The following is a 15069-nucleotide window of genomic DNA, read 5'->3' on the forward strand; positions in this document are numbered from 1 at the left end:
ATTTTTTTTTGCATATATTCACTACTCAGAAAATCCATCCAATAACAAGTACCGGTGTTTTGCATCTTGGCGCCGGCGCGCAAAATCTAATAATTTCCTTATTTGGGAAAGCATGTGAAGAAAAAGTATTAAGTTAGGAGTGGGGAATGATGATAGGAATTAAAATGAATTAATAGAGACTTTGAGTAAAACTTAGGTATCTTGTAAGTGTTTAGAAATACACAGGTTTCGCGTGTGTGTTTTTTTAAATTTCGATTTAAAACATATTATAAGTGGCTTTCCAGTAGGAAATTAACTATTAGGAAACAATTTAATAGGATTATTCACATCTCAAAATAGGAGCCATAAATTCTAGGATCTTTTCTAGGTGTTTTTGTTCTCAGGAGGAGAATAGGAGAATAACATCATTTTTGGAGGAGGAATCACTCAATCCATTAACCCCCCCAAATACCAGAGTTTCCAATACTTTTGTTGACGCAGTTGAGACTCTGGATTTGAGGGAAGAAGAAGGGAAGGAGAAAGGAGGAAAAGAAGAAGGAAAGGGTAGAAAGGAAGGGGAAGGAAAAGAGAGAGGGAAAGAGAGAGGAAGAGAGAGAATGGGAGGTGGAAGAGGTGTAAGAAGGACTGAGCGAGAGGAAAAAAAGAAGAAAGGGAGAAGAGAAGGAAAATAGACAAGGAAAGAAGGGAAAGTAGAAAATAAAAAGTGAAGAAAAAAGTGAGATAGAAAAGAAAAAGAAATCCTTTCTTAACCTTTGAAACTAAAGAACTTAAGGGAATTTAACAAGAGTTATAAAGTTAGTTAAAATACAAATTTCAAAGTCGGACTATTCTAAGTGCTTGTAAGCCTACCTAACATAGCTTAGCTTCGTCCCTCCCAAACATCAGAATTATACGGAAATCGATGATGCAAGGGAGCTGAAAACGCTCTTAGGATTCCTAAGGAGGTTCTGGGGAGTATCAAATTCAAACACTCTACCTGATTCAAGAACAAGGATTTTGTCGTAATTAATGATTGTTTTAATCCTGTGGGCAATAGTTAATATAGTACAGCCTTTAAACTCGGATTTGATAGTTTCCTGAATTAGAGAGTCGGTCTGGATGTCCACAAAGGAAGTTGCTTCATCAAGAAGAAGGATCCTGGATTTTCTAAGAATGGCTCTTGTTAGGCAAAATAGTTGCTTAATACCCACACTAAGCTGGGCTCCACCTCCTTCTAATTGGAAGTTTAACTTCCCTGGAAGGTTGTTAACATAATCAAATACGTGCGCCCTTTTAAGAACCTCATAAAGTTCTTCATCTGAATAACTTCCTTTTGGGTCTAAATTGAACCTTACTGTGCCAGTGAATATTACTGGGTCCTGGGGAACTATAGAAATAGATTCTCTGAGCTTTAGAGGGGAAACCTTGGAGGTTTCTAAATCATCTATCAATATTGCGCCAAAAGAAGGGTCGAATAGACGAAGTATTGCAGAAAATAGACTGCTTTTTCCAGCCCCTGTCCTCCCAACTATTCCAATTCTTTCTCCTGGAGAAATCTTCAAACATATATTGCATAGAGAAGGATTAGGATTAGGGTAAAATGTCATATCCACATTCCTGAATTCAATCTTGCCTTGAGAAGGCCAATCTTCCGGTACCTTTATATTACTTTTCTCTTGATCTGATACAACTACTTGGTAAATTTCTGAATTTGTATATGTACGAATTCTTTCAAACCCAACCATATCTGCTTCAAATTCACCGACAGTAAAGATACTATATCTTAGCCATCCAGGTAAAGCTACTGCAAATGACAAAATGGTACCAAGAATACCCGGATTTGATAGATTACAAGCTGAAAGAAGTACGCTGAAAATCCCTGTTACAACTAAAGTCATGCAACCAATTACCTCAAGACGGAGGTAAAGCCAAATATAGGCAGTGTCCAAGTGATATCTGATATTATTTAAAGCAATTATTGCATTATCCATTTTTCTAATAAGCATATTCTCTGCTCCAAATGTGTGAATTGTTGCTAAACCTGACATAGTTTCCATCAATTGAGACGTAATAGGAGCTGTTAAAGCTGCTGACTTTCTTTCACTTTGACGGAGAATTGGCGGGTACTTTTTGGCCACACAATAAAAAGCGTAAAATATTGGTGGAATGAAGAAAAGGAACTGTGGTGTTATTACTCCAACTGATACCAACATTGTTGCTGACATTAAAACTGTTACAGATGAGTTGTTGAAGCTTGTTGGTAGGAGCTCATCTAAATGAACAAGATCTGAAGTAAACCTGTTTAATATTCTTCCAATTGGAGTGTTTTCAAAGAATGAAAGAGGAGCATGCTCAATATGAGAAAGAAGCTTATTGTGATAGATCCTAGACACTCCAACACCTCCTACTCGGAAGATGATTGTGGTTAAAGTGCAAACAATTGGGAGTACAATACATGCTGCCAAGTATATGTTAAAGTAAGTTCTCCAGTTTTCTTCATTAGCATTTTCTAGCCATATTCCAATGAAGAAAGTAATAAGTACGTATATTGCAACCAATAAAGATACAAAAATTAATAGTTTAAAGAGAGTGAGCTTTTTGTAAGAGAATATGTACTTCATATAAGTATCTAGAGATACCACTCCTTCTTCTTCTTCCTCTTCCTCCTCTTCATCAACTTTAAACCTTGAACTCTCTCCTTCCTCTTCTGTTATAGAGATTCCTTCTTGACTATATTTTTGAGTTGAATTGCTCTTAACAAGACTTGTTAGAGTTAAAGACTCTCTTGAACTGTTATTTGAGCCAAGTTTTGCAATCTTTTGGTCATTCTTTGTTTGACTTAAGTTTGAACCAAAAAGATTCTTATAGTGAGGAAACTTTAGTAGTCCATAAGGATCTCCCAAGTATAAGGGTTTCTTGCTGATGTCATCCAGAAGTAAAACCTTATCAACATGAATAACTAAATCTGCAAGATGAGTTGCCAAAATGACGCATTTATCTCTAAGCAACCCAAGTATACAATTCTTGAAGATTCTAGCTGATACATTACTATCAACTGCACTAAGACAATCATCAAGTGCATAAACCTGAGACCTTTGGTAAACAGCTCTTGCCAGACTAATTCTTTGTCTTTGGCCTCCAGAAAGGTTATTAGAGCTACCACTTATCATAGTTTGGTCGCCTTTTGGAAAGATCTTGAAATCTGCTACTAAACAGCAAGCATCAACAACTTGAGCATACCATTCAGGGTCAAATGGGGCTCCAAAAAGAATATTTTCTCTAATTGTACCAGTAATAGCCCAAGCTAATTGGGGAACATAAGCCAATTTTCCACTAACCTGTCGAAGTCCTTTATAATGCTGAAGTTCATTAATTATGGAAAGCAGTAGACCACTTTTTCCACTGCCAACCGGTCCCAAAATAGCCATCATTTCCCCAGGATTTACTTCAAAAGAAAGGTCTTTCATTAAGAGAGCACCACTTGGCCATCTTAGCTCAACTTTCTCATATTTAACATTTCCTTTTATTGGCTCTGAAAGGTCCTGATCCTCAATTGGCATTGCACGAGAGGATTCAGAGCAAGATGAAGTATTCATAAGTGAATTAATATTGGGCCTATCTTCAATAACTAGGAATTCGCTAATTCTTTCACATGATAGAATTAAATCCCTGAACAGAGCATAAGATTTGGGGAAGGAGGCAATAAACTCACTCACTGCATCGTACACAACGTATGCAAAGAATATATTGGCAGGGTCATTAACCTCACCCATATACCTTCTTACAATAATAGTAAAAAGAAGAGCGTGAAAAACAACAGCATGGCATGCTGCTGCAAATCCCCAACATGCACCTTGAGCCAGTAAACTTGAGATTTCCTTTTCTCTATGTGAATCAATATTTTTGATAAAATATCTTTCCCAAGAGTATGATTTAATAATCTTAATGTAATTAAGATACTCGGAAGTCAAAAGAATACGACGATCTCTGATTTCTGAAAATGGCTTTCTTACATAAGCTCTGATATTTAGGAAGTTAATACTCCATGCAGCATGAGCAAACATAACTAAGATTCCAACAATTCCTGAAATTCCAATATTCATATAAAGTATTATAGCTGCAATAGTGACCGAACAAGCGCCATAATAGAATTCATGACTTGTATATAGCCTTCCAAACCTAGAAACATCGTTATTTAGAAGATTAACAACGTTTCCAGACATGCCAAAGGATCCCGTAGCTCCTTCCAGAGAAATTTCTGAAACCACAGAAAGTCTGGCTTTGCTAGCTCTAGAAGAGAGCTCTGTGTTCGATTGAGGGCTTTCTGAAAATATATTCGAGTCCAAATTCAATAATTTCCTGTAAACAACCCCAGTAATCAAGGATCGAATTTGCCTCCCTAATCTTGTAACAATCCTGGTTTCTTGCTGTCTTAAAATTGCATAAGCAATTATGAGGGTTGTCATTGCAAATATATAGGCAAAACCTTTGCAAGCAATACTCGAACTAAATCTCTCAGGAACAATCCCCAAAATAACTGCCCACCAAGGGATAGCTGAATCAGCAGAAGATTCAACTCTGGGAATGAACTCAGAAGATTGAATACATTCTAAGAGCTTTCTTAGTAGAAATATCTGAGTTAAATTACAGATATTTGAAAAAATAACTAAAGCAAATATAATAAATATTTGCTTACTGTAACACTGGAATAATACCCTGGCCAGTGAAGGAAATTTAAGCTTTTTACTAGAACTATTTGTATTAGTGTTATTCCCATTTTTGTTTTCAAACACTTTAAATTTTCCAAATCTTTCACATTCCGCTTTCCATTTATCTTCAAAGTTGGAAAGCGAGTAACTTGGATCGTTTTGCTCCGGTAAATAGTAGTACTCATCCAAAGATAATATATGGTCGTATGCAGAGTCAATTATTGGAGTAAACCAAGAAAAAGTAAATTTTGATAAGAAGCTAGCACTCTCTTCTGGAGTTATTCCACCAGTTTTTTTGTGTATAAATGGCTTTTCATCTTGTACTTGATCATCATTTTCTTTTTTCAAATTTCTATTAAAAATCCCTCCAAGCATTTTATAGTGCAAAGATGAGCTCTTTCGAAGCTAAACCTCCTTGCTTAACTTTTTTTCCTTAGCTTTAACCCTTCTCTAAATTTAATTTGATTTACTTCAATATTCCTTTCTCTACTTTTATTTTTATTGCCTTATGTATTCAAAAACTTGGTTATTTCTTAATTTTTGTATAATATACGGTACCGTCTAGAGTGGCGCCAATCTGGTTCCTCATACCATTAAATATACTTGTTATTTTCTTGGATGAAGAGTTTTTTTGGCCTAAAACATGTTCAAGTTAGTAGATATCTTTTCCTAAAACGATTTATGTTATCGTTAGAGAGCTCTGAGACTTTTTCCCAGCTCTTTCTCTCTTTAAAAAACCTCTTCCAATAAAGATTTATTTGAATCCATACACGTGCCCGCCAGATGACCCGCCTTTATGCATCCCCCCACTTTAGCCATGCACTTTGAATCATGTCATCTGAATCTTTTTACATATTTAAAGTGTGTGAAGACTAATAAGATTTTACGTGAGACAACAAACTGACTGGGGATTTGGTAGAATGAGTTGTTGTCTTTTGAGACTATCGCTTTAAAATTGAAAAAGAATGACTCTTTTCAGCATAAAGGTCCTTAACCACATAATGTTATGGTTTGGTTTGATCATTTTTTGGGCTATTACGCAAATATATGGCAAATCTCCGGTGGAACATGGAAAGCTGATGCGTAATTGTCCCCCTGAATTTACTTATAGTGAGCTTCGAAGGCTTACATCAGAAGGATCTTTGGTGGAGGCTCAGAACTTTTTAGACTCTTTGAGATCAACTGAGATCAATGTTTTGTATGGAATGATTGAAGTAAGATTTGATACAGATGTTCGAAAGCTTCAAATTGAGCTTCCTAACCTGGAGCTTGCTGATATAAAAGTATCTTCAAAAATTCGAGAATTTATTTCCTATGAATATGTATTTGATTGTAAAGATATTAAAGAAAGTACCAGGTTCTTGTTTTGGATCATTAGACATTTTGATTTGAACTACTTATCTCCTGCAATAGCATTTTCAATCACCAAGTATGTACTTGGAGAGGCTTCCAAAATCTTTGGGAAGGAGTATTTTATACCAGTAACACCTGTTACATCAATTAATTTGTCTGAGGTTATAGCTCAAAATAGTAAAGATGATTTTCCTTCAAGAAAGCAAATCAATGAAGCTATACGGAAGTTTACTTCCACTGGTAGGTTCTCTGAATACAAGGGAGTTATTGATTTGCCCGACATTACCACCATTACTCCAGCTTCTATTGAGGATAAAGTTTTGAGAAGTAGAATCCTAATACTTCAGAGAGGAGGATACGCTCCAAAGAACAAAGATCGTTCTCAAATTCAAACAGTTAAGTATATTATGAGAACCTCCAGGTATTATTTGAACATTTATTTATCTGCAGAAATGTCTTATAGGCTTTGGAGTATTGTATATTTTATTATGACAGGAATAAGAATATCTGAATATAAATATAAAATGTTCTCATTTATCATGAAAAAGAGCCAATCTGATACCTGGCCCCATGAATCTGATGTTTTAGAGGCGATTTCAGGAACTTTAACTAAGTTTGGAATTAAACATAAACCTTTGAGTATTCATTCCAGCTGGTATAAAAAATTAAAGCAAGAAGGATATGTACTTTCTGTTCCTCAAAACATAAAAACCTCTCGGTGGTTTTGTAGATTCTTCCAGCATTATCTTCAAATCATGATTAATCCATACTTACAGTTTAATATATGGAAGACTACTCTTGAGAATCTTTTAGAACCTCATATTAGACAAGTCAATGTTTCCGGTGATAAATGTTTTATTAGAGAAGATCCCAAATTCCCATGGCCAAATTGTAGTCAAGTTCCTATCAATTCTCCTGAATATGATGTCTTAAAACATGATAAAGCTGTGGACAACTTAACTCATGAATTTGCTCGTATTATCCATAATTTCAATCCTGGATATCCATTTCATGATTTGTGTGAATTAACGCGTCAATTGATTGAAACAGGTTCTTTTCGTAGAAAAGTAAGACAACCAATAACCAGAGTAAAGCATGAAATTGCCATTCGTAAACTTGAGAGAAAGACATATGTTAGAAATCTTGTAAGATCTTATAATTATGCAAAGAAATACGAGCCTTTTATTCAGCCAAGCGACGAAATGTTGTTCTTCTTTAAAGATTATATTGAAAATGACGTTCCTTTGAATGATAAGATCGCTGATAAAATTGCAAGAGAAAAGTTCATGGACGAAGATCTTGAAGATGTTGTTAAGACTAGGAACTTTGTTATTGACTGCGCGAAAACATATAGTTCTATTACTGCTAGAAAAAGTTGGAACGACTTAGAGATTCGTGAAATCCCAGCTAAAGGAAAGAAAGCCATTAGTACAGCCTGCAGTAACCTCTTTTACTCAAGACCAAAATGCAAATTTGAGTCTATTCCTCCATTTCATCCGGCAAGGGAACATAGTGATATTTTAACTGGTGAATTTTCTCTTCGTATATTTTCATATTTTAGAAGTATTGGAGTTTATAATACCATTCCAGATGACTTTTGCCCTGATGCCATTAATGTGATGAGTAAAATCTTTAGGATTGAGCCAAAGAACCATGAACAATTAAAGAGAGATTATGCCAAGAATTCCAAAATTCATGAAAGAGATCGATTTATCCGAAATGCATTGTTAAAGTTCAAAACTCTTGATAATACTGATGTCCAAAGATCAAGAGCTCGCAAACTGAGTGAGATGATGGAGCAAATTGTTAAATCTAAGCTTCAAGATAAGCTTAAACCAAAAACGTTCGACTATATTTTCGGTAGAATTGTTAATAGGTACTCAGAATTTGTTAGTAAAGCTGATGGTAATGATTGGGAAATTGATGAACTGAAAGATATGGTTCGGCTTGGGAAGAGGTTTGTATATTATAACTCTTTTAAACAGTTCCCAAAAAATAAGTTTAAACATGTTTGTAATAAACTTCTTACAAATATTGTTCTGAAGATTCATGGTTCTGAAGCAATTATTGAACGTATTAGAAACTCTGATCCCTCTCTTAAGCTCAGCGATCAAAGAATTTCTAGGGATATCACCAAAAATCTTTGTTTCAGTCTCGGAAGCTGGCAAATTTCACTTCGAAAAAGAATAAAAAATAAGCTTGAATTTCTTTGGCTTAAAATGAATAATCATAAACAAGAATATAAACTTATTGACTCTAATTTGATTCCAATTCCCAAACATGCTAGCCAAAAATACTATATCCAAGTAGCTGACGCCAATATTATAAACTTTTATAATTCATTGGGTACTAATTTGAAGAATCAATTCCCACACTTAGATATAAAGCTCCCAAATACCATTCCAATTGAACCTGAAGTAATGAGACTTAGAAAGTTGGGATACGACTGTCCTCCTCCAAAATCTGCTAAAAGTGATGGAATACCTACTGCTGAGGAATGTATACGATATATTTACAGATATGGACTTTATATTTACAATGGCTTGATTCTAGATTTTAAAATTCTTTACAAAGTATACCAGAAATCTTTTATGGATTCAGGATTTCAATCTTTAGCGTATTTGCCAAACATATATCCCAAATTTCTCAACTTTTCTCTATTGAAATCAAGTTTATTTGATTATAACTTCCACAGATTTGAAACTATATGTTCCTTAAATAAATTAGAAACCGAATTATATTGGAACCAATATTTTACAGTTGTTGAGAACATTTCCAAAGATTTAATTAAACAATTACATTCTGCAAATGTTATTCTTCCAGGATCAGCTGATCGTACTAGTAGTACTTACAATATATCCCCCTTAAAAACCAGATCTCGTACTATTTGTGAATTTATTGCCAGAATTCTGAATCCAAACTTTTACAAGAGTTTTGATGTTAACACTTCTGACTTTTTCAAGGGTCAAATATCAAATTCTGAATATAATAAAGGACTTGTCTGGTATGATTTAAATCAAGTCAACAGTGGATCTGCACACCATACGCCTAAACAAATTGATAAGAATGTTATGCGTTCACTTTATACCATCTATTTTGTTCAATCTTGTATTCACTCACTGATGAAATACTTTTCTGGTATCCATTTTTTGCATGCAGCTTTATTATGTAGAAAAACAAGAGAATGGAGAGGCTGTGATGAGACTCAGTTTATTGGATATAACTATATTGAACATTTGGAGGTTGGTGATCCAATTGAAGAAATTTACTTGAATAGACTATTAAAGGGAGTATTTGTTGATATGGTGACTTTTGAGTTGCAAGAAAAATCAACTTCATTATTCTGGTCAAGCAAGCTTTATGATATGCCAACTGATAGACTTCCAATTTCTTATATGAGATTTTGTCCAGTTTCTATCAGAATACATGATTATCTTCAATCTGGGAGGTTCAAGAACTTTGTGGATTCTTGTGTTTATGCTTTGGAAACTAGTAATGTTTTTCGTGTTGAAATTAATGGGGAGATGTTTACCATAAAACGAAGTGTTGCTGAAAAGCTTTGTTCAAGTACATTTTGGGGACAAGATTGTAATCACCCTACAATCAAGAGTTCTGCAAAATTTCTTTACGAACGTTTAATTCAAGCCCTTAAACTCCCTTCTCCAGTTATTCCAAGCTCAATTATGTGTAATATTGCATATGAAATGGCCTTCAGTAAGAATCCTGTTAATATTTGCTTTAATCCTAATACTTTCGTGGATACTAGGCCTAAAGCTGGAACAAACCCCTATTCTGAAGACTATAAGCTAAATCACAAAACCAATGATGAAAAACCCAGACTTAGAACTAAGAAATGGGACACTCCAGAAATGAATTTTGAAAATGCTGTTCCTCTCCGCGAAGACCCTATGGGAATGCTTGGCCACATTGCAAAAACTTATTCTTTGAGCGAAGTAAATTTTTCTGAGCTTAGAGATGCATGCGAGCAGGCACCAGTTTCCATTAGAGACTGCTCCAAAGTACCTTCTTTCGTAAAAGAGTATCCGAAAATTGTGAAAAACCCAGAAATCTTAAAGAAAATCAATGAGGAGACTATGAGGTTATTTTACCCTTTAGTCAAAAAAGATAACCCAAAAAGTTTTGAAGAATTCCCAATCAGAATTGCCACCTTTGTGGAGCTTTGCAATCTTTCTGTATCAACTTACAATATCAGCCCGGAGCTTTTCAACACTGCTTGTGTTTCTTCTTTTGGATGGAATAAACATTTTAAATCCAACCAGGAAATTTGGAAAGATACAGATTGGCAAACTTCTATACTTTATTGTAGTTCCACATCTAAATGGAAAAGCTGCTCAAAATGGTCAAACAAAAATAAATTTGAGCTCGAAAATGATCGAGTATTTGAATTATCTTCTTCATATGCTAGTTCAAGTCCCCTTCAAAAAGCTTCTATTGACTTTATGGCTGCTTTCTTCTCTTCCACTATTTCTCTCTTCCTTTCTGGTGCAAACACTCAAAATATCTCAGAAGACCCCAAAGACATTGAAATGATTACAAAATTGAGAGAGAATTATGATATGTTTTGTCCTGCAGCAACTGAGCTTCTTGTAAGTCATAAACTTATTGATCAATCGAAATTAAAACCCTCAATTATTGAATTTATGAGGTCTGAGGAAATTTCTTACACTCGAGTAAGGAGAAGAAAGCCAAATAACGGAATTCCATATTTGTTTTTCAATACTGATTGCCCTGAAATCCTTACAAATCATATCTTAAACATTGTAAACAGTGATGAGAACTCTGTTAAATCAAATCCTGATGTTCCCTTACAATGGTCTAGAAAAGAATTTATCCTCGAATTTGCAGTTAGAGTTTGCAAAAAGCATTTCTCTTGGAAAGACTGCAATTATGACAAAGATATTTTGGATAAAAATAATCCACTGGAAATTAACCACTTTGAGTATGTTGCCTCTTCAATGTATAGGGAATTCTTGATTAGCTATATTGAAGATAAAGGGTCAATTCCCAAGAAAATTGGTAATCATAAAAATGATAACTTTTATGTTTTTTGTAAGCTCTCAATTAACGTAATTTCCGAGCATCCCAGAATAATCCACAGCAACCAAGTTAGGTCATTAATTGAAAATCTTCTTCCAAAAAAATTCAAAGATTATTCCCAAAATATCGCCAATGTCTTCTTTAGTTCATTCGAAATTTTCCATAAAGGTGTCAAATATACTAAAAGTATCAAACCTCCAAAAGAAACCACAAAATTCTCATTTTCTTAATTTTATTTAACTTTAATCACTAACCCTATATATGGTGAAAAAAAAAGATATTTTGTGGTTCATTTAGCTCAAAATACGCATGCATGTACGCATGCATGTACGCATGCAATTTTGTTATATACAACGGTACTTGGTCAAGAAATTAGGAAAGGTATTTTGGAAAAAAAAAATACAGATAATGGAAAATCTATTACTCCTTGATACAGTTGATATTATTATTACTATTATTATTATTATTATTATATGCAGAAATATATAATTAGGGAAAGTTTTTTTCTAATCTATAATTAATTTTCAATTGTTTATTTGCTAAAATTTCTTTTCCTATTATAATTAAAATCGATAAATATTAATTTAGTGATATTTATATTCAGGTTTAGAATAAAATTTTTGTTCGGAGTCAATTAATTTAATTAAAGAGAATTTAGGAATTTTCTTTTTATAGAGTAATTTCTAGATCCAACAGCTATTGAGTTTAGGAGGGAAAATTCTTAATGAAGAAGAAATATAAAAACTACCAAATTTTGTATTACCTTATTTTCTCATATTTTGGTGTTATTAATTGATAATTTATATTAAATAGTATGTAAGATTTCCGATTTTAGCTGATTTTTTCCTATTTCCTTTTCATTTTGAAATAATAATTAATAGATGAAAATACCTTTTATAGAGGGGTGGTGCTACACTCGATTATGTCTCCCCCCAGATAAGTGGAAAAATCCGCACTTAATATATGTAAAGCAAAAGATTTTGAGATTAACTTATTTTTGAATTATTGATAAAAGAAAAACAAAACATGGGTAACTTGAAATCCTGTTGTTCTTTTGCCGATGAACACTCCCTAACCTCTACTCAACTAGTAGTTGGAAATGGTTCAGGAGCTTCAGAAACTGCTTCCAACCACCCCCAAGAAGAAGTTAATGATATCAATACTTTTAATGTAAAGTTAATAATGCAAGATAGAAGTAAGCTTGACTGCGAGGTAGTATTTGATAGCACAAGTATTTCGCTTTCTGGAGATGGAAAATGCAGAAATATTGCTTTGGATGAAATCCACCAATTATTATATTCAAAGGAAGAGCTCTCTAGAGTTGAAAGTAGTGCTGGAATCAGTGATTCCGACAATTGTGTTGCAATTCATCTCAAAGAATCAGGAAACTGTATTCCCCTTTTCTTTAATAATTCGCAAGACAAGGAAAGATTTGTTGCAACAGCAAACAAATTCAAACCAAACTTTAACTAAAACAGGAATTTCATTAATTCTGGATTTGTTTTTTCCAAACCCTATAAATAAAATCCAAATAGCTTTTCTTCAATACCAGGGAGAGAATTAATAAAATATTTTTGATTTTTTCTGACTACTTCCAGAACTTTTTTTTTCTATTGTGAAAAGGAACTTGAAGAATTAATTTACACTATGAAGTTTCCCATCATTTTCATCAAAGATGATGATTCTTTTGGGAAACCGAATAGCCAAGGGGAACGAGTTATAATTGATAAAGTTTGCCCCTATTGAATATGTATTAAGTGAATTTTTTGGAGCTGAATAGTCCTGATAATTTTTAGAAAAAGTTATATAAGGAAATTCTAAAATTCTGAAAAAGACAAAAATCGAATAATGCTTTGTAATCTTAATATTTCTAGACAGACAGCTAGCTTTGTAAAGTCTCTTTCATATAGAGATTTTATTTATTATCTACTTTTTAAGACATTCTGTTCATTTCCTATCCGTATTTCTTTTTTTTATATATCTACAAATTATTCTCCCTAATATCTTCGGGAATTCTCGATTTTTTAGTTGGAAAATTTGTTTGTCGGAGATAACAATCATATCTATTTTCCTTTTTTTTTTTTTTATCTTAGTCCGCCTCTAAGTTGTAGGACCATATGTATCGTGCATCCAGCTGTTACTTTATAGTCCAAAAGTCTTAAATCGTCTGACATTTGCTTTCCAGAATAAATCAAACGAATTTGTTTTACATCAATTCCTTCTTTTTCTTGAAGTGCTTGTTTGACCTATTCAAATAAGTAAACAAATTGTTAATTTTTTCATTTACGAAATTTCATATTTGTTAGTATATTTCTTACCTGTAAAACCGTATTTTCAGGCTCAAAGTTAAAGTTTTGTTTTTTACCTGTTAAGGTTTTGACTAGAATTTGCATTAATAATAAATGTGTGTGTTCTTCAAAGACAATTCAAATTCTAAAATTTAACTATTTATCTCAGTTATTCATTTTCATTCGATTTCTATAATTCTTGAAATCTCCTGAATTGTTTCATTATTTAACCGGGTACACCCAGTCCAGTACAAATGCCCCCCAACCAATTTATAACTTTTTTGGCCACTAAAATTCAAATAATAAAAAATTTACACACAATGTTATAAAAACTAAGAATTAAAATTAATATAGAGGAAACAAAAATATTACATAAAACTTGAAATATTATATTAATACAGATTCATATTTAACTTATGTATATGTTATTGACCAATTAATTGAGTTACCCTTTGATTTGCAAAGTACACAAGTGTATTTTAATAATTATTATTAGTTAATTTGAGGAATCGAGCTTTTACCTTAAAACCTACAAATTGAAGTGTTTCTATAGAAGAACCCCTTTTTGTCTCGGTCCTTTTCCTTCTGAAGCTGTTTTTTCTTCTTTATAGTTTTTTCTTCCTTTAAACTTAGTGAGTTCTAAACTTGGTTTATCGTGAATTCCTTGTCCAGAAAGTGTATGAGAGATATGTTTACTCCCTTTACTATATCTTTTTTCGGATGGAGACTGAATTTTTGAAAGAAAAGAGCTTTCTTGGTTGCTCATCTTTTCTAATTCTGATGCAGGACTTGCAGTTTCAATATCACACAAATTATTCTTTCTTTTAACATCTAAAATTGCCAAAGTTTGTTTTTTTACCTCTGTATTTTGGTCATCCTCAAAGTTTTTCTTCCATTTGTACCTTCTGAACCAGAATAATATCGCTAAAATTAGCATCCCCAATATTAAGGGAGCGAATAAAATTGCATATAAAGCAGGCCCAGAAAGTCCTTTACTTTCTGATAGTTTCATTACTTGTTTCGGAACACATTCTATGATAGAAAATATGTTTGTTTCTGACTCTGAGTCCATTTCATCTTGTTCTTTAAAATTTGATCTATAAAATGAGATAGAGGGAATTTTTGGAAGTGATCCGTGAGATAGTGGTAAATTCAAACTTTCACTATATGTTATTCCATAAACCGTTTTAAGTATTAGATTATGAATAAATTCCATGTCATTACTTTTTGAAATAGTTACAGTATCTCCAGGTATATTATAAAAGTTCCCATTGTTACATGCCAATAGTATAGGCTCAATCTTTGCTTCATATCCTCTTGAACAAGTTACTTTAAAAACTTTCCAATCTTCACCCTTACTACTAGAAAGATCAAATAGCTCCTCAACCATGAATTTTTCAGTTCCAAGTACATTAGAAAGGAAACTTGTTCTGCAGTATTTAAGTGAAGCTTCTGCTCCTTTTACACAATTGAACCTTTCTTCAAAGTTGGATTCCCATTTTCCATTTATACATTGGAAAGTTTCAGAGTCTATTTCTGGATTGTCAGAAACATATCCAGCAGAACAAGAGATTGATCTAGTGGAACCATGATCATTTCCCACCCCACTTATAATAAATTGACTAAAAGACGAGGGAGAATTTATTTGGTTTTGATAGTGATTTAAGCTTGAATACATATCT

General features: G+C 33.2%; 4 protein-coding genes across 4 annotated transcripts; 2 read left to right on the forward strand and 2 right to left on the reverse strand.

Annotated features, from left to right (window-relative positions):
- Nucleotides 1–887: 887 nt before the first annotated feature.
- Nucleotides 888–5063, reverse strand: Chro.70499 (ABC transporter). Its single annotated transcript, XM_661862.1, has 1 exon — nucleotides 888–5063. One exon carries the CDS (start codon nucleotides 5061–5063, stop codon nucleotides 888–890), a length of 4176 nt encoding a protein of 1391 aa, XP_666954.1.
- A 590-nt stretch (nucleotides 5064–5653) lies between these two features.
- Nucleotides 5654–11329, forward strand: Chro.70500 (hypothetical protein). The annotated part of the gene is made up of 1 exon (XM_661863.1): nucleotides 5654–11329. One exon carries the CDS (start codon nucleotides 5654–5656, stop codon nucleotides 11327–11329), a length of 5676 nt encoding a protein of 1891 aa, XP_666955.1.
- Nucleotides 11330–12125: 796 nt separating this feature from the next.
- Nucleotides 12126–12572, forward strand: Chro.70501 (hypothetical protein). The annotated part of the gene is made up of 1 exon (XM_661864.1): nucleotides 12126–12572. The coding sequence occupies one exon, from the start codon at nucleotides 12126–12128 to the stop codon at nucleotides 12570–12572; it is 447 nt and encodes a 148-aa protein (XP_666956.1).
- A 1362-nt stretch (nucleotides 12573–13934) lies between these two features.
- On the reverse strand, nucleotides 13935–15065 carry Chro.70503 (hypothetical protein). Its single annotated transcript, XM_661865.1, has 1 exon — nucleotides 13935–15065. One exon carries the CDS (start codon nucleotides 15063–15065, stop codon nucleotides 13935–13937), a length of 1131 nt encoding a protein of 376 aa, XP_666957.1.
- Nucleotides 15066–15069: the final 4 nt, after the last annotated feature.

This window comes from Cryptosporidium hominis (genome assembly GCF_000006425.1).
Source record: "Cryptosporidium hominis TU502 chromosome 7 CHRO017102, whole genome shotgun sequence".
Taxonomy (NCBI): Eukaryota; Apicomplexa; class Conoidasida; order Eucoccidiorida; family Cryptosporidiidae; genus Cryptosporidium; species Cryptosporidium hominis.